Consider the following 27,767-nt stretch of genomic DNA (forward strand, 5'->3'; position numbering starts at 1 on the left):
TTGTACCAGTTTACAGAAATTCTACCAAAACTTATTAAATGCATATACATGTACACATCCAGGCCATCATAGACACCAATGTCTAGCCTCCGACAGTCTTTCCTCATATGAATTCTTAAATATTATAAGTATTGAAAATGATAATGGCTCACAGAAGAGATTTACTATTTCAAGACACAATATTAATCAAACTGTTGTAAATAAACCTCTTATATAATAAGCCAGGCACAAAAAGCCATGAAGTTGTGATCATGCATATGAAATTATGAAACGTGAATATGTTTACAATCCCATAAACTCTTCACACTTCATCTGTTAAAGTTTAAATATATTCTGTTATTAATACATTTGTTTTTCTTACACATCTTTTAAAGTTCTAAATATTATCACGAGGTCTTACAAATATTTGTACAGTTTAATCATAAGTTTGAAGAATATTCATTTTGTAATCCGATGCTTGTAATGACCATATATAAATTTTCAAAATCATGATATGTCAGAACTACTTGAGAAATTTACCATAACATCTATATATTTGTTATAAGGAGTTATATTTTGTCTAAAACCAAGTGTAATTTTATAAACATATGCCTAAATACAGGATTCCTTTGATTAGTGACAGATTTTCTGTAAAATTATAGTACTCTCTGTTTTACTTAACTAATGTTTTCACTTTAAATCTTAAGTTGGTGGTGGTTCTAAATCATACTCCTTCCTGTGAATGTATAACACTGTGAGAGCAAGATGACATTCAGTTCCTCAAATTTTGTTTTTGTTTTTATTTCAATGACTTGCACTGAAAGCATGGATACAGTTGATTGGATAACTATAGATGATGTCTAAAAGCTTGCTGAATGTTTTTTATACGACCGCAAAATTTGAAAAAAATTTAGTTGTATATTGCTATCACGTTGGTGTCGTCATCTGCGTCCTCGTCGTCGTCGTCCGAATACTTTTAGTTTTCGCACTCTAACTTTAGTAAAAGTGAATAGAAATCTATGAAATTTTAACTCAAGGTTTATGACCACAAAAGAAAGGTTGGTATTGATTTTGGGAGTTTTGGTCCCAACATTTTAGGAATTAGGGGCCAAAAAGGGCCCAAATAAGCATTTTCTTGGTTTTCGCACTATAACTGTAGTTTAAGTTAATAGAAATCTATGAAATTTTGACACAAGGTTTATGACGACAAAAGAAAGGTTGGGATTGATTTTGGGAGTTTTGGTTTCAACATTTTAGGAATTAGGGGCCAAAAAAGGGCCCAAATAAGCATTATTCTTGGTTTTCGCACAATAACTTTAGTTTAAGTAAATAGAAATCAATGAAATTTAAACACAATGTTTATGACCACAAAAGGAAGGTTGGTATTGATTTTGGGTGTTTAGGTCCCAATAGTTTAGGAACTAGGGGCCAAAAAGGGACCCAAATAACATTTTTCTTGGTTTTCGCACCATAACGTTAGTATAAGTGAATAGAAATCTATGAAATTTAAACACAAGGTTTATGACCATAAAAGGAAGGTTGGTATTGATTTTCGGAGTTTTGGTCCCAACAGTTTAGGAATAAGGGGCCCAAAGGGTCCAAAATTAATCTTTGTTTGATTTCATCAAAATTTAATAATTGGGGTTCTTTGATATGCCGAATCTAACTGAGTATGTAGATTCTTAACTTTTGGTCATGTTTTCAAATTTGATATGTTGAATCTAAAAATGTACTTAGATTCTTGATTATTGGCCAAATTTTCAAGTTGGTCCAAATCGGGGTCCAAAATTAAACTTTGTTTGATTTCATCAAAAATTGAATAAATGGGTTTTTTTGATATGCCAAATCTAACTGTGTATGTAGATTCTTCATTTTTGGTCTTGTTTTCAAATTGGTCTACATTGAAGTCCAAAGGGTCCAAAACTAAACTTAGTTTGATTTTAACAAAAATTGAAATCTTGGGGTTCTTTGATATGCTGAATCCAAACATGTACTTAGATTTTCGATTATGGGCCCAGTTTTCAAGTTGGTCCAAATCAGGATCTAAAATTATTATATTAAGTATTGTGCAATAGCAAGTCTTTTCAATTGCACAGTATTGCGCAATGGCAAGAAATATCTAATTACACAATATTGTGAAATAGCATTTTTTTTAAATTAGAGTTATCTTTCTTTGTCCAGAATAGTAAGCAAGAAATATCTACTTGCATAATATTGTGCAATTGCAAGAATTTTAATACGACCGCAAATTTTGAAAAAATTTTCGTCGTATATTGCTATCACGTTGGCATCGTCGTTGTCGTTGTCGTCATCGTCGTCGTCCGAATACTTTTAGTTTTCGCACTCTAACTTTAGTAAAAGTGAATAGAAATCTATGAAATTTTAACACAAGGTTTATGACCATAAAAAGAAGGCTGGTATTGGGAGTTTTGGTCCCAACATTTTAGGAATTAGGGGCCAAAAAGGGCCCAAATAAGCATTTTCTTGGTTTTCGCACTATAACTTTAGTTTAAGTTAATAGAAATCTATAAAATTTTGACACAAGGTTTATGACCACAAAAGAAAGGTTGCGATTAATTTTGGGAGTTTTGGTTTCAACAGTTTAGGAATTAGGGGCCAAAAAAGGGCCCAAATAAGCATTATTCTTGGTTTTTGCACAATAACTTTAGGTTAAGTAAATAGAAATCAATGAAATTTAAACACATTGTTTATGACCACAAAAGGAAGATTGGTATTGATTTTGGGAGTTTAGGTCCCAACAGTTTAGGAATTAGGGGCCAAAAAGGGACCCAAATAAGCATTTTTCTTGGTTTTCGCACCATAATGTTAGTATAAGTAAATAGAAATCTATGAAATTTAAACACAAGGTTTATGACCATTAAAGGAAGGTTGGTATTGATTTTGGGAGTTTTGGTCCCAACAGTTTAGAAAAAAGGGGCCCAAAGGGTCCAAAATTAAACTTTGTTTGATTTCATCAAAATTGAATAATTGGGGTTATTTGATATGCCGAATCTAACTGTGTATGTAGATTCTTAACTTTTGGTCATGTTTTCAAATTGGTCTACATTAAGGTCCAAAGGGTCCAAAATTAAATTAGTTTGATTTTGACAAAAAATGAATCGGTTGGGTTCTTTGATATGTTGAATCTAAAAATGTACTTAGATTCTTGATTATTGGCCCAGTTTTCAAGTTGGTCCAAATCTGGGTCCAAAATTAAACTTTATTTGATTTCATCAAAAATTGAATTAATGGGGTTCTTTGAAATGTCAAATCTAACTGTGTATGTAGATTCTTTATTTTTGGTCCCGTTTCAAATTGGCCTACATTAAGGTCCAAAGGGTCCAAAATTAAACTAAGTTTGATTTTAACCAAAATTAAATTCTTGGGCCTCTTTGAAATGCTGAATCTAAACATGTACTTAGATTTTTGATTATGGGCCCAGTTTTCAAGTTGGTCCAAATCAGGATCTAAAATTATTTTATTAAGTATTGTGCAATAGCAAGTCTTTTCAAAGCACAGTATTGTGCAATGGCAAGAAATATCTAATTTCACAATATTGTGAAATAGCAATTTTTTTTTTAATTAGAGTTATCTTTCTTTGTCCAGAATAGGAAGCAAGAAATATCTTATTGCAAGATTTTTTTTTAATTAGAGTTATCTTTATTTGTCCAGAATCAACTTAAGTCTTTGTTATATACAATATACAATGTATATTCACTTTTTACTACCAACTGATGAATTTAAATAATCTTTACCATTCAGTGATAACAAGCAGTTTTTTTACATCTTAATATTTTATGATGTATTTAAATGAGTAGTTATTGTTGCAAACTCCATTAGAATATTTTAATTGAGATTAGTTTTGGAATAAGGGAAAGGGGGATGTGATTAAAAATTGGGTTCAATTTTTCTCATTTGAAATTTCATAAATAAAAAGAAAATTTCTTCAAACATTTTTTTTGAGAGGATTAATATTCAACATCATAGTGAATTGCTCTAAGAGAAAACAAAAGAAATTTTAATTGAGATTAGTTTTGGAATAAGGGAAAGGGGGATGTGATTAAAAAAATTGGGTTCAATTTTCTCATTTGAAATTTCATAAATAAAAAGAAAATTTCTTCAAACAGTTTTTTGAGAGGATTAATATTCAACAGCATAATAAATTGCTGTAAGAGAAAATAGAAATTTTAAGTTCATTAGAACACATTCATTCTGTGTCAGAAACCTATGCTGTGTCAACTATTAAATCACAATCCAAATTTAGAGCTGAATCCAGCTTGAATGTTGTGTCCATACTTGCCCCAATCGTTCAGGGTTCAACCTCTGCGGTCGTATAAAGCTACGCCCTGCGGAGCATCTGGTTTTTAATTGGAGTTATCTTTCTTTGTCCAGAATCAACTTAAATCTTTGTTATATACAATATACAATGTATATTCACTTTTTACTACCAACTGATAAATTAAAATAATCTTTACCATTCAGTGATAACAAGCAGTTTTTTTACATCTTAATATTTTGTGATGTATTTTAATGAGTAGTTATTGTTGCAAACTCCATTAGAAATTTTAATTGAGATTAGTTTTGGAATAAGGGAAAGGGGGATGTGATTAAAAAAATTGGGTTCAATTTTCTCATTTGAAATTTCATAAATAAAAAGAAAATTTCTTCAAACAGTTTTTTGAGAGGATTAATATTCAACAGCATAATAAATTGCTGTAAGAGAAAATAGAAATTTTAAGTTCATTAGAACACATTCATTCTGTGTCAGAAACCTATGCTGTGTCAACTATTTAATCACAATCCAAATTTAGAGCTGAATCCAGCTTGAATGTTGTGTCCATACTTGCCCCAACCATTCAGGGTTCAACCTCTGCGGTCGTTTAAAGCTACGCCCTGCGGAGCATCTGGTTGAAGATTGGCCTATTTTAATAACTCTTATGATGAGTTAACAAATTAAACTGAAATAAATTCATCATATATACCAGATTAAAATTGTGTACGGCAGATGCTAACTTTGTCTACACTCATCAGTGATGCTAAAATAAAATAAAATAAAAATAAAAAGGCCAAATAAAGAAAGAAGTTGAAGAGTTGAAGACTCCAAATTTCAAAAAGTTTTGCCAAATCTGCTATGTTTATCTATTTCAGGGGTAGAAATGGGTACTAAAAGCCTTAGTATTTTTTAAAAAATCAAGTTTTGTCAACAGTTAATTTATAATTTTAATGATGATTCAAAATTCTTTATATTTTCAGGTAATAGCATGTGAAAGACAGTTAGAATATAACTATGACAATAGATGTGATATTTGGTCCCTTGGTATTACCGCCATAGAGTTAGCAGAGAGTGAACCCCCACTATCAGATCTACATCCTATGAGAGCATTGTTTAAAATTCCAAGGTAAACTTTCTATAGGAGTTACACAACACTTCATGTACATGTTGTTCTCTCCATCTGTCCAGTGGCAGTTGGCACATATAGTGGGGTTAACTTATAGAAAGTCCATTGACCTTGGCCATGGGTACAAACTAACATTTTAGGAGCCAAACTCATTCACAGTCAAATAAAAAAGAAGATATGGTATGCTTGCCAATGAGACAATATGTTGTCTTAATTTCTTCCATCATAATAATTAAACCTATCATATTAAGTTTATAAAACTGAATATATGCATGGTTAGATGGAAAGCAGTGGTAATTTGCTGAATAAGTATGCAAAATATTTTAGGGGCCAGCTGAAGCCAGTCTCTGGGTGCAGAATTTTCTCGCTTAGATGAAGACCCATTTGTGGCCTTGGGCTGTTTTCAGCACTTTGGTTGATTTGTTGTCTCGTTTCCATTCTCTACTCAATAACCTATATGGTTGATATGATTAGATTCACAAAGGCTGAATGATATATTTTATTTTTCCAGTTCAAGCACCTGACATTCAATCCATCAATCACCATTATAAATTTATCAGAATAAAATATTTTTTCCAACATTCCGTATTTTCCTATGGGAATAAATGCAATTATGACTCTTCCCCCTTATTTGATATCTTTGGTTGGGTTGTTGTCTCTTTGACACATTTGACACTTTCGATCTTCTCTTGGACACATTCCCCATGATTCTCTGTTCAATGTCTAAGGTCTGTGCAGATAAAAAGGATAATAATCACACAACTGAAGGGTATTTGTTTTCCTGAAGCACTTGACATATTCCATCTTCATCAATCACCATTATAAATTTATCAGAATAAAATATTTTTCCAACATTCCATTTTTCCCGGTGGGAATAAGTGCATTCCTCTCTACCCTCATTTAATATCCGATTCAATGAGATTTAATGGATTTTTTCGTAATTTAAACCGCTATTTAATGACTATTGATTACATAATCTTATTTACTTTTATTATTTTTATTTACAATAGGGCACGCTTTTCACTGTTTATATACACTAAATCTTCTTCAGAATTAATATTTTATGACTGCTTCTTATACAAACAGTAGGTCAATTTAACTCTTAGTGTAGCAAGGATATATAGAATTTATAAATGATTCATGTAAGTACATTTTGTACCTGCTAGTGGATAATTATAAGAGATTTTCTGTATTGAAAATTATTTTTTATGTCCCACTTAGGGGCATTATGTTATTTGGTCTGTACTATCTTTTGTGTGTCCATTCATTTGTTCATCTGTTTGTTCCGCTTCAAGTTTATGGTCAAGGTAGTTTTTGGTGAAGTTGAAGTCCTATCAATTTGAAACTTAGTACACATAGATATAGGAAGATGTGGTGTGAGTGCCAATGAGACAACTCTCCATCCAAATAACAATTTATAAAAGTGAACCATTATAGGTCAATGTACAGCCTTCAACACAGAGCCTTGCCTCACACCGAACAAAAAGCTATAAAGGGCCCCAAATTACTAGTGTAAAACCTTTCAAACAGGAAAACCAACAGTCTAATCTATATAAAAAAATATCATAATGTTCCCTATGATATGATCTTTCTAATTTTAATGCCGTATGAGAGTTGTTATCCCTAACTTCATGGTCCACTGAAAATAGAAATGAGAGTGAAGTGAACACAATCTTCTTTCTAAATGAAAGACAAAAGATATCTGAGGGATTTTCAAAAACAAACTGACAACGCTATGGTAAAAAATGAGAAGGGAAAAAAAGGGGAAAAAGACAGGTCACAAAACACTACATTGAAAACTAAAAACTGAGCAGCAATAACCCACTTAAACTTGGGGTTATCTCAGGTCTACAGAAGGGTATAAAGCAAGTTCTGCTCAGGTAGAATGAGCATTGTTTTCTGTGTTTAACATATATGTACACTTGCCTACATCTGGTTAGTTGTTTTGTTAAACATGAAGTATAGTGAACTAATTGGTGGTCTTGTGGTAGTATGTTCATCTATGGTACCAGTCGATCAATAGTACAATTGGTATTTGCTTCACCACTAAGCATACCACATTAATAAGTTAAAAACTGGTAGGCTCAGAGTCAGAATATTGTCCTTCAAACTTGAAAACTAGCTAAAACAAAACAAGTTTTGAATGCCTTCTGGTCATGTATTGATTTTATATTATTTGGAATGGCATTCCAACCCTTAATAGTATTAAATAAGAAAGATGCTGAGTCCACTCTCTTTACGTTAGGAACATCAAAATTAAGATGATGTAATCCAGAGTTAATATCTGTGTTGTTCTTTAAATTTTTAAATAATTTGTTTTCCAGAAATACATCACCAGGTCTACAATTACCAGAGAAGTGGTCACAGAACTTCAAAGACTTTATTCATCAGTGAGTACAGTTAAAAGCATTTTGACATGGTTCCTAAGCCTGAAAAATTGCTTATATTTTCTTTTAGTTGTTTTAGGATCAAAGTGTTTTTATTATATGTGAAACTTATTTGGCCTTTTTTTTTATTCAAGTGTCACTGATAAGTTTTTGTAAGTCTGGCGTAAATATAAATTTTTATTCCTGGTATCTATGATTAGTTTATTTACAACCACTGGGTCGATGCCACTGCTGGTGGAGATTTATTTCCCCGAGGGTATCAACAGCCCAGGAGTCAGTACTTCTGTGTTTATTTGAGGTATCATTGATATGTTCATAATAAAAAATTAACTGTTAACAAACCTTTGAATTTTTTAAATACTAAGGCTTTTCTACCTCAGGAGTAGATAACCTTAGCTGTATTTGCCAAACTTTTTTTATTGTCTTCAATGCTATTCAACTTCGTACTTTATTTGGCCTTTTAAACTTTGATTCGAGCATCACTGATAGGTCTTTTGGAGCTGTAAATTTTTATTTCTGGTATCTATGATGAGTTTATTGCGAACTTCTAGATAAAATTCTGTAATTATTTACAATCGAAAAAAAAGAGGAAACAGGAAAATAAAAATGATAAATCTAAAGAAAATCAGGTAGAAATGGATCAAAAAATAAATTTTGTGGTTAAAAATTCTTTTTAGTAACAAATCGAATATCTCTGTTGTTTCAGTTTTCTTGCTTTGAGAAAAATTGCCATTTCGAAGTTACATACTTCTTTTAATTGCTCCTTATTCAAAACTTTTTGTATGACTAAAACATTGTATCTCTTCTGATATTCGAAACATAAACTAAATTATTTGTTTAGCTATAACATGACTGTAATGCTCTTCGGATGCATAAACATTATAATGTGATCTATCAACATGCAAATTTAATCGGCAAAATGGGTATCCTACTATATGTAAGAGGGGGATAGGACCTTTATCAGGACTCTGGGGTCGGGTGTTTTTAAGCTAAGGATTTCGGGATCCGGGAATTCTTAATTTAAATTTGGGACCTCAGGATTTCATGTTTTTAAGCCCAGGATTTGGGATCAGGACCCCTCCTTTCATGTCTCACGTAATATTAATGATTTCTCACAAGCAAAGAAAGTCAATATTAACAGGATAAGTTTACATACTAGGAAGTATGTGTATATAAAGAACAAAGATTTTGATAACAAATGTTCAATTAAACATCGTAAATAAATAACCAAACATGTGGTATCCTGGAACAGAGTATATATTTTCACATAGGGATAGTCAACTTAAATTTTGTTTAAATATTTTTGAATGAAAAAAAAATCTATTCATAAGTATGAGAGAGGAATAAAATTGAGAAAAGAAATGGTGAATGTGTCAAAGCGACAACAACCCGACCATAGAGCAGACAACAGCTGAAGGCCACCAGAATGCATTCAAAAAAGATTTTTTGTTTAATTGATTCATTGTTTATTTACCATCCAGTGACATTCAATACATATAAATCTAATAGCCCAGGTAGGTAGACAAGGTGAGAATTTTGACTCTTCCTACCTTCTCATTCTGACTAAAATGGCTACATATTTAAAAATTTAACACAGCCAAACAGCAGACTCCCTTGAAATGGGTTTTACTGGGAGATGGGAGAAGTCAAGAAGACCAAATTTCTATAATCTCTTTTTAGGCTTTTAAATTTTCATCCTATTGTATAAAATAAACTGACAAAAAGAATCTAAGGTAAAAAGATTTATATAATTATCATCTCTGCATTCTTCTATACAATTACCTGATATTGTAATTTAAGGGGTTTAATTTTCCCTCTTTGTTTTATGAGTTACAGTTTTAGTATCAGAAATATTTAATGGTTGATGTTCAGATACCTATAATTTGTTGAATGTTCAGTGTCTTTATTTGTTGTCTGTCTAAATGACATATTCCTGACATTGTATATTCATAAACAATTAAAACTGATATGATAATATATATGTAAAATGGCAAAAAACAATAGTATATCCGTACAGTAAGCATTTCTCATTTTTGTTGCAGGTGTTTGGTTAAAGATTTTGAAGAGCGTCCTTCAGCCAAAGAATTACTACAGCATCCCTTTCTTACCAGTTTACCTAGAGATTCATCTGTTGTAAGTCAAATTCTCTATGAAAATAAAATTAGGATATAGCTATATTGTATTTTAATCTTTGCCTTCGTAAAACGTAGAATTAACTTTCGCAAAATGTGACTTTTATGTTTATTCTGTGAGAAATTACATATGGTAAACCAAAAAAAATCAGAATTCAAAATAGCGAATTTCTTAGTAAAAGACTGGAAGAATGTGGAATTTACCTCTGCAAAACATTTTTTAACATCCAATGAAAACTATCAAAACAAACTAAAAACATTATAATAGGGAGCTGTGTCATAACTATCAATGCCACAGAGTCCAAAGGAAGAGGATGGAAACAACTACTGTGGATTCATTTATTTTTTGGGTATCAGTTTTCGTGGATTGTGGAGATTTGATTTTGTGGTTTTGCCAATCTGTACAGACTCACACAAAGCTTTATAGAAAATTTGTATTCTTTAAACATTTGAATTTGTGTTTCTTCCAAAATTTGTATCCAACAAATAATTATGAATTCAAAGTACAGTTCATCCTACATCTTTCAGAATGAGTAAAACCCATACAGTTTAGTAATCTATAAACATGGGCAAGACTTTTTGTGTCCTTAAATTTGTATCTGTGGAACAACAAAAAGTGCATAAAGATACATGCTGCCTTTATTGTAGAAAATACTGATTATTTAAGTTGATGTATGTTTTAAAATTTAATGCATATATACTGGTATATGAGATACAACTGATGTGAGAATCCAAACAAATTTGGTAATTGTGACCTAGATTCCAACCTTCAGTACATTATCTTACTCCTCTGGTCCAAAAAATGATAGTCATAGTGATTGATAAACTGTGCAGACATTATTATGACCTGGATTTCATCCTTCAGTATTTAATGTTAGGTTACTCTTCTTGTCCATGAATTGAAAGACCCTAGTGGCTCATAAACTATATACTTCAAAAATTGACTGTGAAACTTTTTATAAAAATATGATAATTGTACTTTCAGTTCAAACACAGATTAAAAGATCTGACAGCTAAAATGGAACCAAAAATCCATGAACCAGACATCACAACAAAAAAGGGGAGATTAAAAACACATCGGAAATCTAAGAAAGAACCTCTAGACACAGCTGATGATCTGACGTCATTGGAAATCTTAGATGAGGTAAGGGAGATTACTCCATGACCTTGACCTTCAACATGAAACTGCAAATCTTAGTCAATTAAGAGGCCCCTCATGATAATAGAGGGAAATTTAAATAAAAGAGCCTCTCAAAACTTTATACACCAAACTAATTATAATTAAGATGTGGTATGAGTGCCAATGAGACAACAAACAATACCGGTAATTTATGTATAATGGGAAAGAAATATAATTGAATAGTAGAATATTTAAAGCATAAAAAAAAATTCTTTTAAAGAAGTTGGAGTTTGATATCCAGAATTTTGGTTTCATCTATGTGTGATTGATATCTTAAATATCAATTTTTAATAAGATATTTGCATGTTGTTCTTCTTTTCTTTAAATATTAAAGTTAAACTTATACCGAAAATGCTGTTTTTCTCTTTTCAGGAAACTATTGTGTCACAACTTTTTCACAGATATGCACAGACAAAGATCTATACCTACATAGGAGACATATTGTTAGCTGTCAACCCATTTACACCACTCACTATCTACGCTGATGAGGTATTTTTCATAAAAATTACTGCTCTTTCTTTTTTTTTTATCATAACCAAAATAAAGATCTATACATATATAAATACGTTTGGCTATCACCGTAATCTTTATTAATCCATTGACAAAACCATACAATTAAATAAGATCCAATATCACGAATATCAGAACCCATGTAAAGATCTATACAAACATGATTAATTTTACTAACTCATTTCACATGATAAATGTTATGAGTTTCATTGTAACTGACACATCAATACAATTTAATAGAATACAATGCAATATTTTTATTGAACCAATTGAGAGCTTATTGAGGGTATGATTTCTGAAAAGAAAGACGGTTCATCAGTAGATGAATTTAGATTAACATTCAGAATCAAATATGTACAGAGAAAAAACAAACAAAACAAGTGTAAAATTTATTTAAAATAGTTAAGACAAATGGTCGAAATATATACAAAAGAATTGGTTGTCTCCCTTTTCACACCAATTTGAGAAAGTTTGGTATTTAAAAAAGTTACATTTTGCCTTTGCAAAGTACAAAGTATAAAGAGCTAATACTGTGCTTGAATTGAGAATAATGTTTATTAATGAAATAACATCATCACAGCCTTTGTTTAGACTGTTACCCTATGAGCTAACAAACACTAATCCAACTCTGTTTCATTCCAGTAAATGAAGGATAACATACATATAACAAAATGACATTTAGATCCTGTTTATGCATATAATACTTCCCATTTTTACAGTACGCCCAGAGATACATGAATGCAGCCAAAGATGACCATCCACCTCATATCTTTGCAGTTGCTGACCAATCATATCAAATGATGATGCATAACAGAAAACACCAGGTGAGTTACTTCCCCTACTTTTTTACAGGAGAAAAGTACCACAATTTTTTTCCTTGTTTTGTTTCATTCTGAACTGGACAATGATTCAACAATTTGAAATTATTTTACAAAAGAGTCTCAACGTTATACCTTTACCATTTTCTTCAAATTTTATAAATATGTATTGACCGTAATAGAAATGTCATTCAACCACTTTTTCAATGGTATACAGCAAAACTTTTTATTTGCTGTCATGTCATTTAGAATCTAACAGATGTTGAGATGATTTTAGTAATGCTTGAAGATAATAATTTGGGTTATAAATATATATATGACTGTGAGTTACATTTCATGTATATTAGATTTGGAATTTATAAGGGATGACTTACTTTTTACAAAACAAGGGCCCTTGAAATTATGCAGCTGATTATAAAAAGTTTAAAGTTGCCTAATATCACTTCCGTCTTTGTCCCTTAGTTTGTATTAATGAAATGATGTATATCCTTTTCAGTGTATTGTAATCAGTGGTGAATCTGGTGCTGGGAAAACAGAAAGTGCTAACTTACTAGTGCAACAACTTACACAGTTAGGGAAGGTATGTTGTTAACTGTGGTATACTTCTGCCATGGTCTTGTGGAAATATGTTAGCTTAGTGTGCTGATGGTAATTTGTACAATTGACAACTGGGCCAAACAAACAAACAATCAATTTTCAACTGAAATGGGTTGCTTAAAACACCGCTGAGTCAGAATAAAGTATTTAAAAGTTTGGAGATCAAACAAAAATATTTGTTTGAATATTTACTGTTATTTGCTTAACTTTCATTGTTTGTTTCAAAATGTACACGCAGTTAAAATAGTTCTAATCCAAACATGCTCCACTTATAGTTTTAAGGTGGTACCCAACACCTCAGCTAAAATCAATTTGGCTTGTTTTATTTTCCTAAAATTTTAACAAAGTATTTACTTTGACGCTTTGACAAAAATATAAAAATTCTAAAAAATTTGAACCAACCGTTTTATCAGAAAAATTACACTGGTTATATAGCAGTTTGACAAACACTTATTTTGATCATTGAGAAGCTTAATATTCCCTTAACAACACAACGTAATTAAAACGATTAGCTGATTTTACAGAGTTATCTCCCTGTAGTGTAAGGTACCACCTTAAATAAGCTTTATATTGCCATTTTTTTCTAAGCCAAACAGCATTATGCCATTTGATATTAAAATCTTGCATTATCTTTGACAGGCCCCTAACCGGACATTAGAAGATAGAATTTTACAAGTAAATCCATTGATGGAGGCGTTTGGTAATGCTCAAACTGTGATAAATAATAATTCCAGTAGATTTGGGAAGTACTTAGAGATGTTCTTCACAAGTACTGGGACAGTTATTGGTGGTATGTATCTTGCACAACTGAAATTAGGGGGGGATGTGGAATAGTATATGTTTTTGTAGGGGAAGAAACTCGTCAGTAAAAAATAAGATGAGGTATTGTCATTGGTAATCAGACAATATTTTATCAAACCAAACACCATTACACCAAAATTACAGTAAATACTTGATAATGAATATACATTATTATTTGTAAATTTGTTTTACAATGTTTAGTAAGTTTTTATGATCGTTGAATTGTAATATTTAGTTCATGGAATCTTGGGTTTGAAGATTTTTGGTCATATAAAATATCTTTCAATTTCTCTTTTCAGCTAAAATTACAGAATATTTATTAGAGAAATCCAGGGTGATATCACAAGCCAAGTAAGTTTTATTGACAATGATGTTAGATAAAAAATAGTCTTATACCCCAACACCCAGAGAAGGGGCTATATTGCATTCACCATGTTTCTCTTTTCGTCTGTCCATCTGTTTATCTAGGCTTCTTTTCATAATTCTGTCAGTTCCTCCTTAAAATATATTTTTGTCACTTTTTTCTCATGAACTACTGATCTGAGTTGTCCTGACTTCATATTTAGTCAGCAGCGTGACAGTGATGATTTTTAATGTGTAAACTTCCTGCCTGCAAATGCTTTAAATTTTTTTGATTTTTGAAAGGAACTTTGATGTTAATTCACAAATTTATTTAACACTACTGAACAGAATTTTTATACCTATCAGACACATACTTCCTGTTTTCACATTCTTTGAATTATGAGTGGGAATATGCTTTTAATACTACAACATGTGCATTCTATTGTATTTTTGAACTTAAAAATCTAGACCAATCGTCTTTAAAAGAGCTATAGGTAATTGTATCTTTGGGTTCAAACTATGGATGTTGAAATTTGTATTAGCTGTTTCTTAATGTTCCATACACAGCAAAGCAAAATCATGATATGTAAATCCAGGAACTATGATATTTTGAGATCACAGCATATAGAGTTTCCTTTGAAAATGATTGTTTTATATTTTGTAATTTCAGAGGTGAACAAAATTTCCATATATTTTACTATGTACATGATGGACTGGCCCATGACCAGGATGCAACATACCATTTAAAAGACAGTGCCAAATATAGGTCAGTATTTTTCTTATGAAATTAACTTTTTAATGTCATTATCATCAAAAATATAGTGGGGGATGATGACTTTTTTTCAGTATTTATATAAAAAAAGACTAGAGTTATCTCCCATTAGGTAGCTAATTGACATGACTTTAGAATTTTTGTAAGTAAAATGTCAGTTGAATTAAACCTGGTTTGTTAAGTACAGAGAAATTTCATCATTTCGGGCCTTCTTTAGGTAGCATTGAAGTACAGTTTAGTTTTAAATCTTTATAAATTGTGTTGCAGCAAATAACACAATTGATTAATTTATAACATTTTGTATAAAGATAAGTGCTGGGTCATTGTCAGTTTCTATCAGTTGTTGTTTATTAAATTTTCGTTGAGCCTGCAACCTTTCTTGTAAAAGTCAGACATAGCAATCGTACATTCTGTTGGCTGCAGCATCCACAAATATTCTCCCTGTGGTTAAAGTTTTTAAAATTTTAGTAACTATCCTGGATTTTTTCCAAACTTTGCCAGTAGCTTGTTTATGATCTTAAGATATTATCCAGAAGTAAATTCAAAAACAATAAAATCCTGTTTGTCCATATTTAACTTATAAATGGACTTACTTGCAAATTAATATATTTATTTTCACTTGTTACAGTTAAAGTTGCTGATACTTACAGCAAAATTAGGCGAGACAATTGATAACAATTTTTTTCTATTGGAGCATATAAGAAAATGTTAACAAAATGTCATATCAGATTCCTTCTTTTTACAGATATATAGATGAATACACCAGCCGTACCAGAGATGTAGCTTCTATATCAGTAAATCGGGTCAAATTCAAGGGCATACAACATTGTTTTGATATTATAGGCTTCCAGCCAGAGGTAAATATTATATCTGTTTTAACAAGGTTATGTCAAGGCCATTGATTCTTGATTTTGTTAGCTTTCAAGATGTCTTTTCCAGGGTCATCTTAGACTGGTAAAAAACACTATTTTTAAGTTATTCTATAAATATTCAAAATATCAACTTTTGCAAATTGCAAAACATTAGGAGCATTACAAACTATGCAGTTTTATGAGGAAAACTTTCAACTGTGACAAGACAAAAAGTACTTGAAGTGCTCTGTCTTGCTCTGTATTATTCTGTCAAAATATTTGGTCTTGGATAAGGTTTAATATTTTGCATTTGTTGGGCAGAAAATTAATGTCTGTATGTTGAGCAAAAGGCTTAATATTTTAATTGGAATGGTTTCCACATCATAGATAAGATTTAGGGTTTGTGATAAGATAAATACATTTCTGTAGTAAGGGTTGCATGATATTCATCAGAATATGGGCATATACTTGAAAAATGTCAAGGTCACATATTGACCTTGACAGTTAAAGGATTTTAAAAATATTCATTTTTTCTAGGATTTTTTTTGTATGAATCAAACTTTTAAGAATGTTGCATTCAGTCTTTGTAAAGACCTATCAAGATTTTATGTTTCAGGAAGTTAAAGCAGTTTATGGTATAATAGCTTCCATTTTACACACGGGTAATGTTGACTTTGATGAGAAAGCTTCTACACATGGAGGGGAAGCATGTGTCATCACAAATATGTATTTAATTGAATATGGTAGGTTGTTATGATATTTTTATATAAAAAAAAAGATATGCTATATACATCCATAAAAAAATAATCAATGCACAGCATAAGCACAAAAAAAGAAAAGGAACAATACTTTTCTTGCTATTTTTCATATCTAGTCACTGTGAGTCCTTCAACATTGAGCTAAAAACTCTCACCTCACTGCAATATTAAAAGATTTGAGCAGAATTCTTTGCAAACTGTCCAAATATACGGAGATAAATCAGTAAATTACATAAATGATTCATACATACCGGTACTTGGCAATTGGTAGATTAATTGATCTATCACAATAAAGAATGAAAAAAACATCAGAATTTAAGTTATGATGTTTGAGGTTTGCATTGAATCAGAAATACATACAGTACAGAAAACATTGAATAAACATTGTTGCAACTATCATGGACATTATAATCTGAATAAGTATAGTTTTCTAAATTTCAAATAAACTCAAAAAAATTCATAAAGAATTGATTATGGTGAGTAGGAATCAAGAAACTACTTACAGTAAAGTGAAAATGTTCTCAGGATAATATAAAAATGAGAAATCTACCTCTTGATTAGTTTTGTTCTTTGTTTAAGTTCATATTAAACCAAATACAAGATAATATTGAAAATAAAACTTTGACAAACAGTTTGTTATAAAGAATTGAAACATTTAAAATCTGCTAAGATATAATGATAAGAAGATGTGATATGATCAGAATAAGATAATTCTCTACTTGTAAGTGGTTAAATTACACAGAAATTAACAGCCATAGGTCACTCTATGGCTTTCAACAATAAGCAAAATAAACCATTATATAGATTGTTCTTATTCATAATGAAACATTATTTTTTAGTGTCTAAGCTGTTAGGTATCAACAAGAATGACCTTGTTGAGGCCTTCACCACATCAGCTGTTGTTGCCAGGGGAGAGGTCATTATACGGGACAATTCAGTACCAGAAGCTTTCGATGCTAGGGATGCCATGGCTAAAGCATTATATGGCAGATTGTTTAGTTGGATAGTTAACAGAATAAACTCCCTCCTGAAGCCAGTCTCATCTTTAGACACAGAGTAAGTCGTTTTCTTTAATGTATATTCTACAATAAATGTAAAAAGCTGTTTTTTTTAAACACTTACCTATAAGAAAAATATTCCAAAAGAAAGCGAAGACCACGCTTTATGTATCACTTTTTGCTTTTTCAAAGGACTACAAATCAACAACAATAAAAACTATATTATTTTCCTAAGAAAAAAAAACTAACCCTCACATACATTTTGTCCTTGAATAGCCATTTAGTAAAGTGTACTGGAATAGTTAATAGAATTGTCTCCCTTTACATGCCAGGAAAAGAGTTTGTATCTGCATTTTCAATGGGTATTGTATTTGTAAAGCTAACAGAATTTTCTCTCGTTTTGAAATAGTACATGTATATTTGATTTGGTTACCTTACAAAAGAAGGGTCACAAAAGGGAAAACAATCTTATTTTTCAAGGTTTGCTTAAATTTGTAAGTCAAACAGAAGACAATGTGCATGCACCTAAATATATACAACAGTTCAGAAGAACTGAAGCAGACACCATACTTTTCTCAAATTTTCAGTTATTAATGAACAACTTCTCCATTACAAAATAACTTGACCAAGCAAGATATTTAATAAATGTTAAGGGAAGAACAAAGATAGTTTAAAAGTTTAAATTGAATAAAACTTGAAGACAGTGTTACATGAATTTTCATTTCTCAAAAGAAAAAAAAACAGGAATTAAAGATTTTATGATTACAGAATAAAATGACAGCAAATAGGTTTGGGGGAAAGAACAGACTAAGAAGAAATTTATTAACAATTCTTTTTCTCTTTTTTTCAGCTCAGAAAACAATTTTATAATAGGACTACTGGATATATTTGGTTTTGAGAACTTTCCTAAGAATTCATTTGAACAGTTGTGTATAAACATAGCCAATGAACAAATTCAGTATTACTTTAACCAACATATATTTGCCTGGGAGATGGTAAGTTTATCCGTCTGTTGTAGATAAAGAGTTGAAGAAATTGTCCTGAACTCCGCCCATAATCACTATCTCCACTACAGGTACTGTGGATTCGTTAATATTCAGTGGATACCAATTTCTGTGGATTTCGAGGGTATAGTTGAACCTTGAACTTGAATGTTCAAGGAATTACCAACTTTTTAAAGCAATATATGTGGACTTTGTCAAATTAATGAAATTAAACATGCTCAAAAATGTCAAATTAATGAAATTAAACATGCTCAAAAATGCAAGTTTTTACTCAATCCAGGAAAATTGGTACCCACCAAAATATTGAATCCACAGTATTTTAAAACTGAAGTATTTGAGTACCAATTTGAGTTGTGAATTAAAATCATTTTTGTGTGTTGCACGTTTGTCACAACTTTGGGTGGTTGCTTTCTTAAGGTATCACTGCTGCTACATTGGAGTTCTAATATGACATCATGTGATTGCTTAGCAGTATGTTCCACCTTGAATGGCCAACAGAAAATAATAAAAATGCAGCATGTTTGGTGAACATTATTGTCGCTTATGTTTTTTCCCTAGCGATATGTTCATGTTGAATGAGCAACAGAAAATAACAACAATGCAGCATGTTTTATGAACAGAATTGTCGCTTATGTTTTTGGCATTTGTACCCTTACTTCAGTATGCTTTTATCCAGAGTTATTGGGCTTTCAATAATCATATGCATAGGCATTATTTGTATTGTCTTAGGATATCATCATGCAGTTTTTTGGAAAAATTTACCAAAAATTCACACATTAGATTGAATTTGTGAAAATAAGGTACCTTTTGAATTTTTATTCTAGAGTTCAGGGTCTTTTACAATTGGATTTAAGGTAATTTTTTCGCATGTCATGCACAAGCTGTAGTTTGCTTGGATCAAATTATTACAAACTTTATACACTGTTGTACCATTTTGAAAAAAAATCTGGTTTATAATCATATATGTTTAGGTAACATTTATTATGTCTTAGGATATGATTATGGATTTTTATTTTCGATATTTCTGATTAAAAACCTTCTAGATCTTTCAATTTATTCTTGCAACAATTTGAATATCAGTGGCAGATCCAGAAATTATCATAAGTGAGTGCCCACTGACTATACAAAGGCCTGCTCCAGTCATGCTTTAGTGATTTCCTATAAACTATTTTTTTTGACACAAGATGGGGTGGACAACTCTCTTAATCTGCCTCTTAATATGCAAAAGAAAGGCTGTAAAATGCACACCTGTCACAGCTGTTTATTTGTGAGTAGTGCATGTAGCTTAATGTGACATAAACATTCATACAATATTCAATATACATTATATACATGATATATGCATGGTGATAGAATTTCATAACACCTGAAATCAACCCCAGTCTTTGATGGGGTTCATGTTGCTCAGAGTTAAGTTTTCTATGTTATTTTTTGTAGATTGTACTTTGTCTTTTTTAATTTATTTGGGGGGGGGGGGGCAGCTTAGTTGACAAGTTAACGTAATAGTTCTACAACTGTAATCGCTAGCCAGTCAACACTGAGGTTGTGAGTTCGAACCCTACTCATGCTTCTTTGAATACCCCTTTGGCTTCTTCCACCTCTCTTATTTTATGTATTGAATTTAATATTGCTCAGATGAAACAGTTGGTTTGCTGTATGTAACCCTATTCTTTAGATTGATCTGATTTCCCACTGAACAATATGATTTTAAAGCTTTTTTTCTTTTTAAAAGCTCGTCAGTAATGAATTTGACCTCTCTCAGGAAAATAAATAAATACACAGCTACGAGATTTTGATTGCAGTTTTCCTGCTTAACCACTTGTTAAATAAAATTGCTATCAGGCCTTTTTAAAAAAAGTAATTCTACAGGCCAACAAAATCCAACTACCGTAAATCTATAAATAATTGCAAGGTTTTTATCAATGTGAATAATTCGAGAGGATGGATATCGCATTATAATAAGGAGTCACATTTTGATAAATGAAGCATAGACCTGAATGCCGATTTTTTTTTATAAATTGCAGTAATAAAAATCACATTTTTGTTCATTCTTGAAAAACAGCAATAATAAATGCACACAATAATTTCTGAATTTACAGTAATTCTTTTCCATTTAGCTCTAGTCCGGTAGATTGAAAATTTATCATTAAGACGGGTGTTGTTATGATTTCTATACATTTACAGGCTGAGTATAAAAGTGAAGGATTAGAGGGCATCCAAGTATCCTTCATAGATAACCATCCCTTACTGGACATGTTCCTTATGAAGCCTATGGGACTCTTAGCCTTACTGGATGAGGAAAGTCATTTCCCAAAGGCCACAGATTCATCTTTAGTTGGTAGGTATTATGTTTATTAGAAAGGCACTATATAAAAGCTATGTAATAAATAAGGAAATTTGTTCAACTGAATCCTCTTTTCTGTGTGTGTTCAATCAGAGAACTCTTACCAAAATTTTCAAGTTCTATGTACTCAAGAAAAATGCTTACAAATAATGAGAATTTGCATATCCTTACTGTGGCATAAACTTGGCATGATGAAATATCACTTTTGGCATATTATCTCTGTCAATTTTAAACAAACAACCAGCCTTGGTATTTCAAATTTAGATAAAAAGTTATACAATTTTGTATGAATTTATTTTTTGACGAATTCTGCAAGGTTTTAAAATGATGGTTTAATACTATGACTGAAGCCTACATTAGGTCCCAAATTTAGAAACAGAATAATTCATGACAACCATAAGGTATTGAAGAAAAATGTTAATCATAGCAGTGATTTCATTAAAAATGAAAGATTTATCAAAACATCGATTTAAAGCATATTTCATATTCATGTAGATAATTTTTGTGGATGCAAACAACCATCAATATTTCTACTTTTTTTATTTTCAGAAAAATTTCACAAAAATATCCAGTCAAAACACTACAGCAGACCAAAGGGAAGTAACATAACTTTTTATGTGGACCACTATGCTGGACGAGTGGAGTATGATGCAATGGGATTCCTAGAGAAGAATCGTGATCGTCTTCCTGGAGATGTGGTTAATATGTTACGGGCCTCAGAGAATGTAGTTGTTAAATCACTCTTCCAAACACACCTCACAAAAACAGGTAATTTCAGTCTTTGATAATAAAAACTCTATTTCAACAGTAAGACCAAAGACTCATCTTTTGGAGTCAGTTAATGTCTCTGAGTAAGGTGACATGGCTTCCTGCGGTCTGTTACCTTGTGAACTAGGGCATTAAAAAAATCTGGCTCAGCATACTCAAACTTTTGTATAATTTATATTTAAAAGTTTGTAATTAGGTCAACTAATATACTAATATATAAAATCAGGAATAGGTTCTAAATGGTTTCTGATTATTATAAAGGGAAGCAGTCTCATCTTTTTGGTATGTAAGTAAGTTTATGGTTTGCTTTTTGTTTTATTGTATTGTAATCAGTATGTCCATCCTTTCATTTTGCTAAGTGTAAAGAAAATCAAACACTTGCCGTTTCTGTACAATTTTAACTTGTGTCATCCTTATACATTTTGTTTCAGTTCAAAGTTGTCTTTCTTTGCCATTTGTTGTTCAGTGTTGTTTATGTTTCTTTGTACATTATTGTTTAATTTTTGGAGGGAATTGGTGTTGATGATTGGTGTAGTCTTTGTCATTTCTGTTATCCCCTTCCCTTTTTTTGTGGTTTATTATAGAGTACTGAATAGAGTTTCAACAATTTACAAATGTGGATACTTCAATTATAATGTTATGCAGGGTTAAGCATTATTGTTGAAAGCTATTTGGATACCAAATATTAAAATTTTTCATTTAAGTACAAGATCAGAACTAAAATGAAATGATTTCATCTGGAAAAAAAACATTTATCGGAGACAATTTTAGTCTATGTATGGAATACTTTTTTGTTCATTTCTAATACGAATTAGACAAAAATGACAAATTTAAGCATCATAATTTGGTAACCTGTTTTGATTTAAGACACAAATTTCTCGGAACTTCAGGTATACATATAAAGCTGTTAATCTGTGAATATATCAGTACATTGTATTAAACCTATTTGGATAACAGCTCTTTGATGAAAGGAAAATTTCTTCACCCTTTTCTGTTTTACAGGCCATTTAAGTAAACTAGTGAGAACAAATTTTATGCGAAGGAAATCTAATGGTATTTTAGGTAGTAATTTTATACATTGAGATTTGGTTCATAAGGAGAAAATTGCACACGAAATTACTCACTGGATTCATTTATTTTCGTTGGCACTAATTTTTCGTGGGTGAAGGAAAACTTGCAGGTTCATGGATCATGTTTTGCCAAAGTCTTTATACAAGCCTTTACAAAATTGGTCATTCGTTGAACATTTGTTTTTGTGGGTCACCTATACCCACAAAATACACAAATAATAATGAATCCATAACATACCACATGATTTGGTTAAAGTACACTTATCGAAGGTAATGCCCATTTATAAAAGGATTGGATTAATTTCAAAGTGACACACCACTGGATTAAAGTAGCACTATTTATATATTTTAAAAAATTGAAATAGGTAGCACTTGTGTTTGAGGGTGGCTTTGGAGATACTTTAAAAACAGAGTTAGATTGAATCAGAGTGAATCAGAGTAATTTCTAGTAAAATATCACAGATTAATTTATAAATTTGATTTATGAGGGCCCTCATGGGGTTTTTGATTATGTGATTACTTGGCCGTTTTTTTAATGATTATTTGATTATTAAGCCAAATATTTCATGATTATTTGATTACCTAGGACTGTATTTTTAGTTTATGATTATTTGATTACTAAAGATAAGCAAATATTTAATGATTATGTGACTTTATTGGCAAAAAAATGGTGATTATGTGATTACTAGGACCCCCCCATGAGGGGCCTCATTTATTGTTTTAGGTTGGTGAAATAGACTCTACAAACATAATTTACCCTATTTGAATGCAAATATAATCACCTAAAGAAATATCTACATGAGAGCATCGCCATGAAAATAGTGTCATAAGAGGGTCATAAAATTAAGTAATAATAGTGCTGATTATCTTTCCTTGGATCAACAAAGTATTTTCATAGTATTAATGAACTGTGAACTCATTATTTATTTTAATTACATATACTTTCATAAGCAAATTTTTAATCATAGCATATTCTTTTCTTTTTGTCTTTAAGGCAATCTTGCTAGTGGATCAAGAGGCCCAACCCCAGCAACCAGTGCACTAAGTTCCCCTTTTGGTTCCATGTCTTCAATCAATGTCCAGAGTTACTCATCCAAACAGTCAACAGGGTATGGCGGTATGGGTGGAAGCAAGGTGAGTTACTATAGTAATGTGTGTTCTCAAGGGCATACTTATTTGTGTAATTTGTGTAATGAAACATGTATGTTCTCTTGATAGATAGCATACTTATTTTTGTAAATAATTACTTTGTGGCCAAAATTTTGTGGATAAAGTTTGCTGTTACATTAGGATTGTATTTAAAATAATATGCTAGAATTTTGGATCTTTGGGATTTATAGTAGTGAAATTAACATGGTTTTACAGCACATTATTTGTTGTTTGTAAACTTATCTCTTGATGTTATGGTTCATGTGGTTATTTTCCAAGTGGGGTAAAAAGGGAAAATATGGACATATTTACATTGAATCGGTAATTTCTAAATACTGCTTTTTGGTTTGATTTATAAATTTAATTTAATGTTTAAGAGTTGATGGCAACAGACTGACTACAGACATAGTCTACCCTATTTGAATCCAAATATAATCAACCAAAGAAAAATTTACATAAGGGCATGACAATGAATCTAGGGTAATACATCTGGACTTGGTGAAAATATGGTATTAGATATGGATCAAATGTCAGTATAAAATGACTAATATAATGATTTACAGTTAATTTGATAGCTTCACATTTCATTATTCAGAATGAGATGAGATGAAATGTATTCAGTAATATATATCGAATCTATTAATAGAATTATCATTGCATTATTTTCTTATTGAAGTATCATGGATCATCATCATCCAAGTATTTGTACAGTGTAAGTTTCAAGGGCACGCCATTTTTTTTTATTCAGATATATAATTTTGCACACTTCCCAAAACTCTGCCCACATTCCATGGCTTAATTATATGTAATCTATTTACTAACAGTTTAGTAGAGGATTTGGATTTTTTTTCTGTTTACTTCTGTTTATCTGTCATTCCATTTTGATTTAGATTTTAATTCTTTACCTTTGGATTTGGTTCTTAGGTTTATAAATGATTATGCTAAAGGTGATTAGGATGTTTTTTAATGTTTTTTTTTTAAATTGTGAATAGAAACAGAATCAAGCAGAACTTTTTAAAATTGCTATCTTGAATCTTTCAATGGTATATTTATTTTTCAATTTAAAACTTTGCAAGGAAAGATCGTCATCTGATAAGTGATCTTGTTACTGCCTGCTTTACCCCAAACGTGTATAAACACCAACAGTCAATTAAACATGTTACTATTTTTAGCCATGTCGGCCATGATGGTTTTATGGTTAATCTACAAAACATACGGGCAGTTTATGTTAGTATGATCATCAGTTTTGTCAAACTTAGGACTTTATAATTTCAATTTATTATTGTCTTCTAAGCATTGGCACTTGAAAATTAAATTACTTGTTGAAGCAGAAGATTGAGTCCCATTTATGTGGGTTACTTACAGTATCTAAAGAAAAGAAGCTTGAAGCGTACTAACCACCCCAGCAATTTATGTTTCAACAGCTAATTAATTTCTTACATATGCAGCTGCTATAAAGATCTATACTGGATTAATAAAATTAAAAAGCAGATGAATAGATTTGGTTGTAATTTATAGGCTGAGTTCTTGATTAGTGTAATATTAGCGAGGTATAAATACATTTTCAATTTGGTTTGCGTCATCAAATAATTTTCATTAGAAAGTGGTAATGAGACCAAATGTTGATATTTTTTATTTGAGATGGTGGTAATTATATGTCAAGATAATGGCAACATTTATTTTTTATTAAACTTAGAAATTTTAGTTGAAATTACACTTATGAAAAAGGGTGTGTGATGTTAGAATTTATAGATTTTTTTATTTATTTCAATTTATCTTCACTTCAGTATGTTGAAAAAAGTCAAAGGGGACTTCAGGTTTGCCGTCTGTCTGTCTGTCCATCTGTCAGTTTGACAAATTAGTTTTCCACCTGTTTTTCTTCATGCTCAAAGATATTGGTTTGATATTTTGTGTGTTGTATAATCATGACAAGTTGCAGATCAAGTTAGAATTTTGTTTCTGTTTGATGATTTTGTGCAAAGTTATAGTCCTTTCACTTAGAAGATTAACTAAAAATTCTGTGTTCAGACCTTTTTATTGTCATGCTTTCAGATATTGATTTGATAATTGGTATATTACTTTTATCATGACAAGTTTGAATTTACTTCTGGTCTGGTGATTTTGTGCAGAGTTGTGGTCCTTGGATTTAGAATATTTACTAAATTAATAAGTTTTCAACGATCTTCAAGATATTGATTTGAAAATTGGTATAACTATATACTGTAAACCAACTTGTTTTCGTGAGCGATTTATTTTTGCGACTTTCACGAGTAGAAATATAACGCAAATTTAAATCGTCACGAAAATGTAAAACTTGGATCTTTTCTTATTAAACTACCTCAAGTACATTGGAAAATTGCAAAATTAAAGCCCCGCGAAGTGGACTAGAAAGGGCTAAATGCGAAATAAAGTATCAGCGAAAATAGGTTGGTTTACAGTAGTTTTATCACAACACGTTACAGATCAATGATTTAAGTTCCAGACTGATGATTTTGTGCAGAGTTATGGTCCTTAACAATGTCCATGTCCAAGCCATGAGTAATCCTATGTAAAATTAAAGCCGAAGACCTTTTTCAAATATTCCAGAAATTAGAGCTATTCTTTGCTTTCAAACATGCAGCAGCTTTAAAAGAAGTAGAAAATTATTTTTATGCAATATTTATTTTATTTTGCACCAGACACCATACATGTGTGTACCAATTTCTTACAAATGATCAGTTTAATTTTAATTTTATCAAGAATTTTTAACCAAACAATTATAGCTGTTTTAAAGACTTAAATTGCTCAACTTGAACTCTAATAATTGTAAGTTTAAGTCACATAATTTGAGTTGTCTCCCCTATGCAATATTAATTTCAATAACTAGTTTTCTTGATCAAATTTACATTGAACTGAAAATTTATAAGAAATGTGGTTGACACAAGATCAGTTTAAGCTGTAATGATAATGAATATATGTATGAATATTATAATATTTGAAACCACCAAGGAGATATGTCCCTCTTGAGAAAAAAAATTAGGGAACATGTGTAGAATCTATTTCTCACTGTTTGTATGATACATGCATCTCATTTTACCTTTTTTGTTTTAAAATTAATTCAGGATGTTAGAAAAATTCATAAATGTGGATCTGTTTGTTAAAAAAACAACCTGAATAAAATTATGTTGGTAAATATTGTGTAACTGAATTTCTCTCTACAGGAAATTCAATCAGCAGAAAATGTCAACAAGACAGCAAGCAGACAACACAATTTAAAAAAAAAAAAACAGCAAACACTTTGTTCATCATATTCTGAAAAATTGTTTTACATCCTGTTATGTCATTAAAAATGGTATAATTTGTCTCTATAATGAAAAACATTAGATTAAATAAGTAGTATTACAAATATTCAAAATGGATAGTCCCTAACAAATGGTAAAATCATAAGCTCATAACATCAACCAAATGGATAACTTTGAACTATGAATTGGTACAGAAATTTACTTATGTAGAACATGGTGGATAAATCCTGGTTTTATTGCTAGCTAAACCTCTCACTTGTATGACAGTCAAATAAATTCCATTGTATAGATTTTGTCAGTAAAAAAATCATTATGACAGTACAGACTTTGCTGACAATAGTGAGTTTGTATACAGGATTATGTAGTTGCCATGTCAACAGGATTGTTATAAGAATTGCTTAAAATTTGAATTTATCTTGCCTCCCTACAGATTTACAGCGCCCTAGTAAGTAACTATCTATAGATAGCTTATATCTATTTATAGACATTTGTATCTGTTTTTAGAAATCTATTTATAGACTGTATGCATCATCAGAACCATCAATTAGACATCATGTCATCATCGTAATTATAATTTTATTGAGGGTCTGCACGGGGTTGTTAAATTGTTATTTAATATTTTTTAAT

General features: G+C 30.8%; 1 protein-coding gene across 1 annotated transcript in view; it reads left to right on the top strand.

Annotated features, from left to right (window-relative positions):
- The window catches only part of LOC134694946 (myosin-IIIb-like), a 113,511-nt gene that overhangs the window by 36,873 nt on the left and 48,871 nt on the right, over window positions 1-27,767 (top strand). Inside the window, exons 7-24 of the mRNA XM_063556062.1 lie at window positions 5,233-5,378; window positions 7,703-7,768; window positions 9,808-9,898; window positions 10,883-11,041; window positions 11,450-11,566; window positions 12,307-12,411; window positions 12,902-12,985; window positions 13,642-13,792; window positions 14,103-14,154; window positions 14,816-14,911; window positions 15,663-15,774; window positions 16,385-16,511; window positions 17,366-17,582; window positions 18,375-18,519; window positions 20,713-20,866; window positions 21,422-21,640; window positions 23,705-23,844; window positions 27,571-27,585. Coding sequence (XP_063412132.1) covers window positions 5,233-5,378; window positions 7,703-7,768; window positions 9,808-9,898; window positions 10,883-11,041; window positions 11,450-11,566; window positions 12,307-12,411; window positions 12,902-12,985; window positions 13,642-13,792; window positions 14,103-14,154; window positions 14,816-14,911; window positions 15,663-15,774; window positions 16,385-16,511; window positions 17,366-17,582; window positions 18,375-18,519; window positions 20,713-20,866; window positions 21,422-21,640; window positions 23,705-23,844; window positions 27,571-27,585 — 2,196 coding nt within the window. The remainder of the gene's footprint in view (window positions 1-5,232; window positions 5,379-7,702; window positions 7,769-9,807; window positions 9,899-10,882; window positions 11,042-11,449; window positions 11,567-12,306; window positions 12,412-12,901; window positions 12,986-13,641; window positions 13,793-14,102; window positions 14,155-14,815; window positions 14,912-15,662; window positions 15,775-16,384; window positions 16,512-17,365; window positions 17,583-18,374; window positions 18,520-20,712; window positions 20,867-21,421; window positions 21,641-23,704; window positions 23,845-27,570; window positions 27,586-27,767) is intronic.

This window comes from Mytilus trossulus, chromosome 13 (genome assembly GCF_036588685.1).
Source record: "Mytilus trossulus isolate FHL-02 chromosome 13, PNRI_Mtr1.1.1.hap1, whole genome shotgun sequence".
In the NCBI taxonomy this organism is placed as follows: Eukaryota; Metazoa; Mollusca; class Bivalvia; order Mytilida; family Mytilidae; genus Mytilus; species Mytilus trossulus.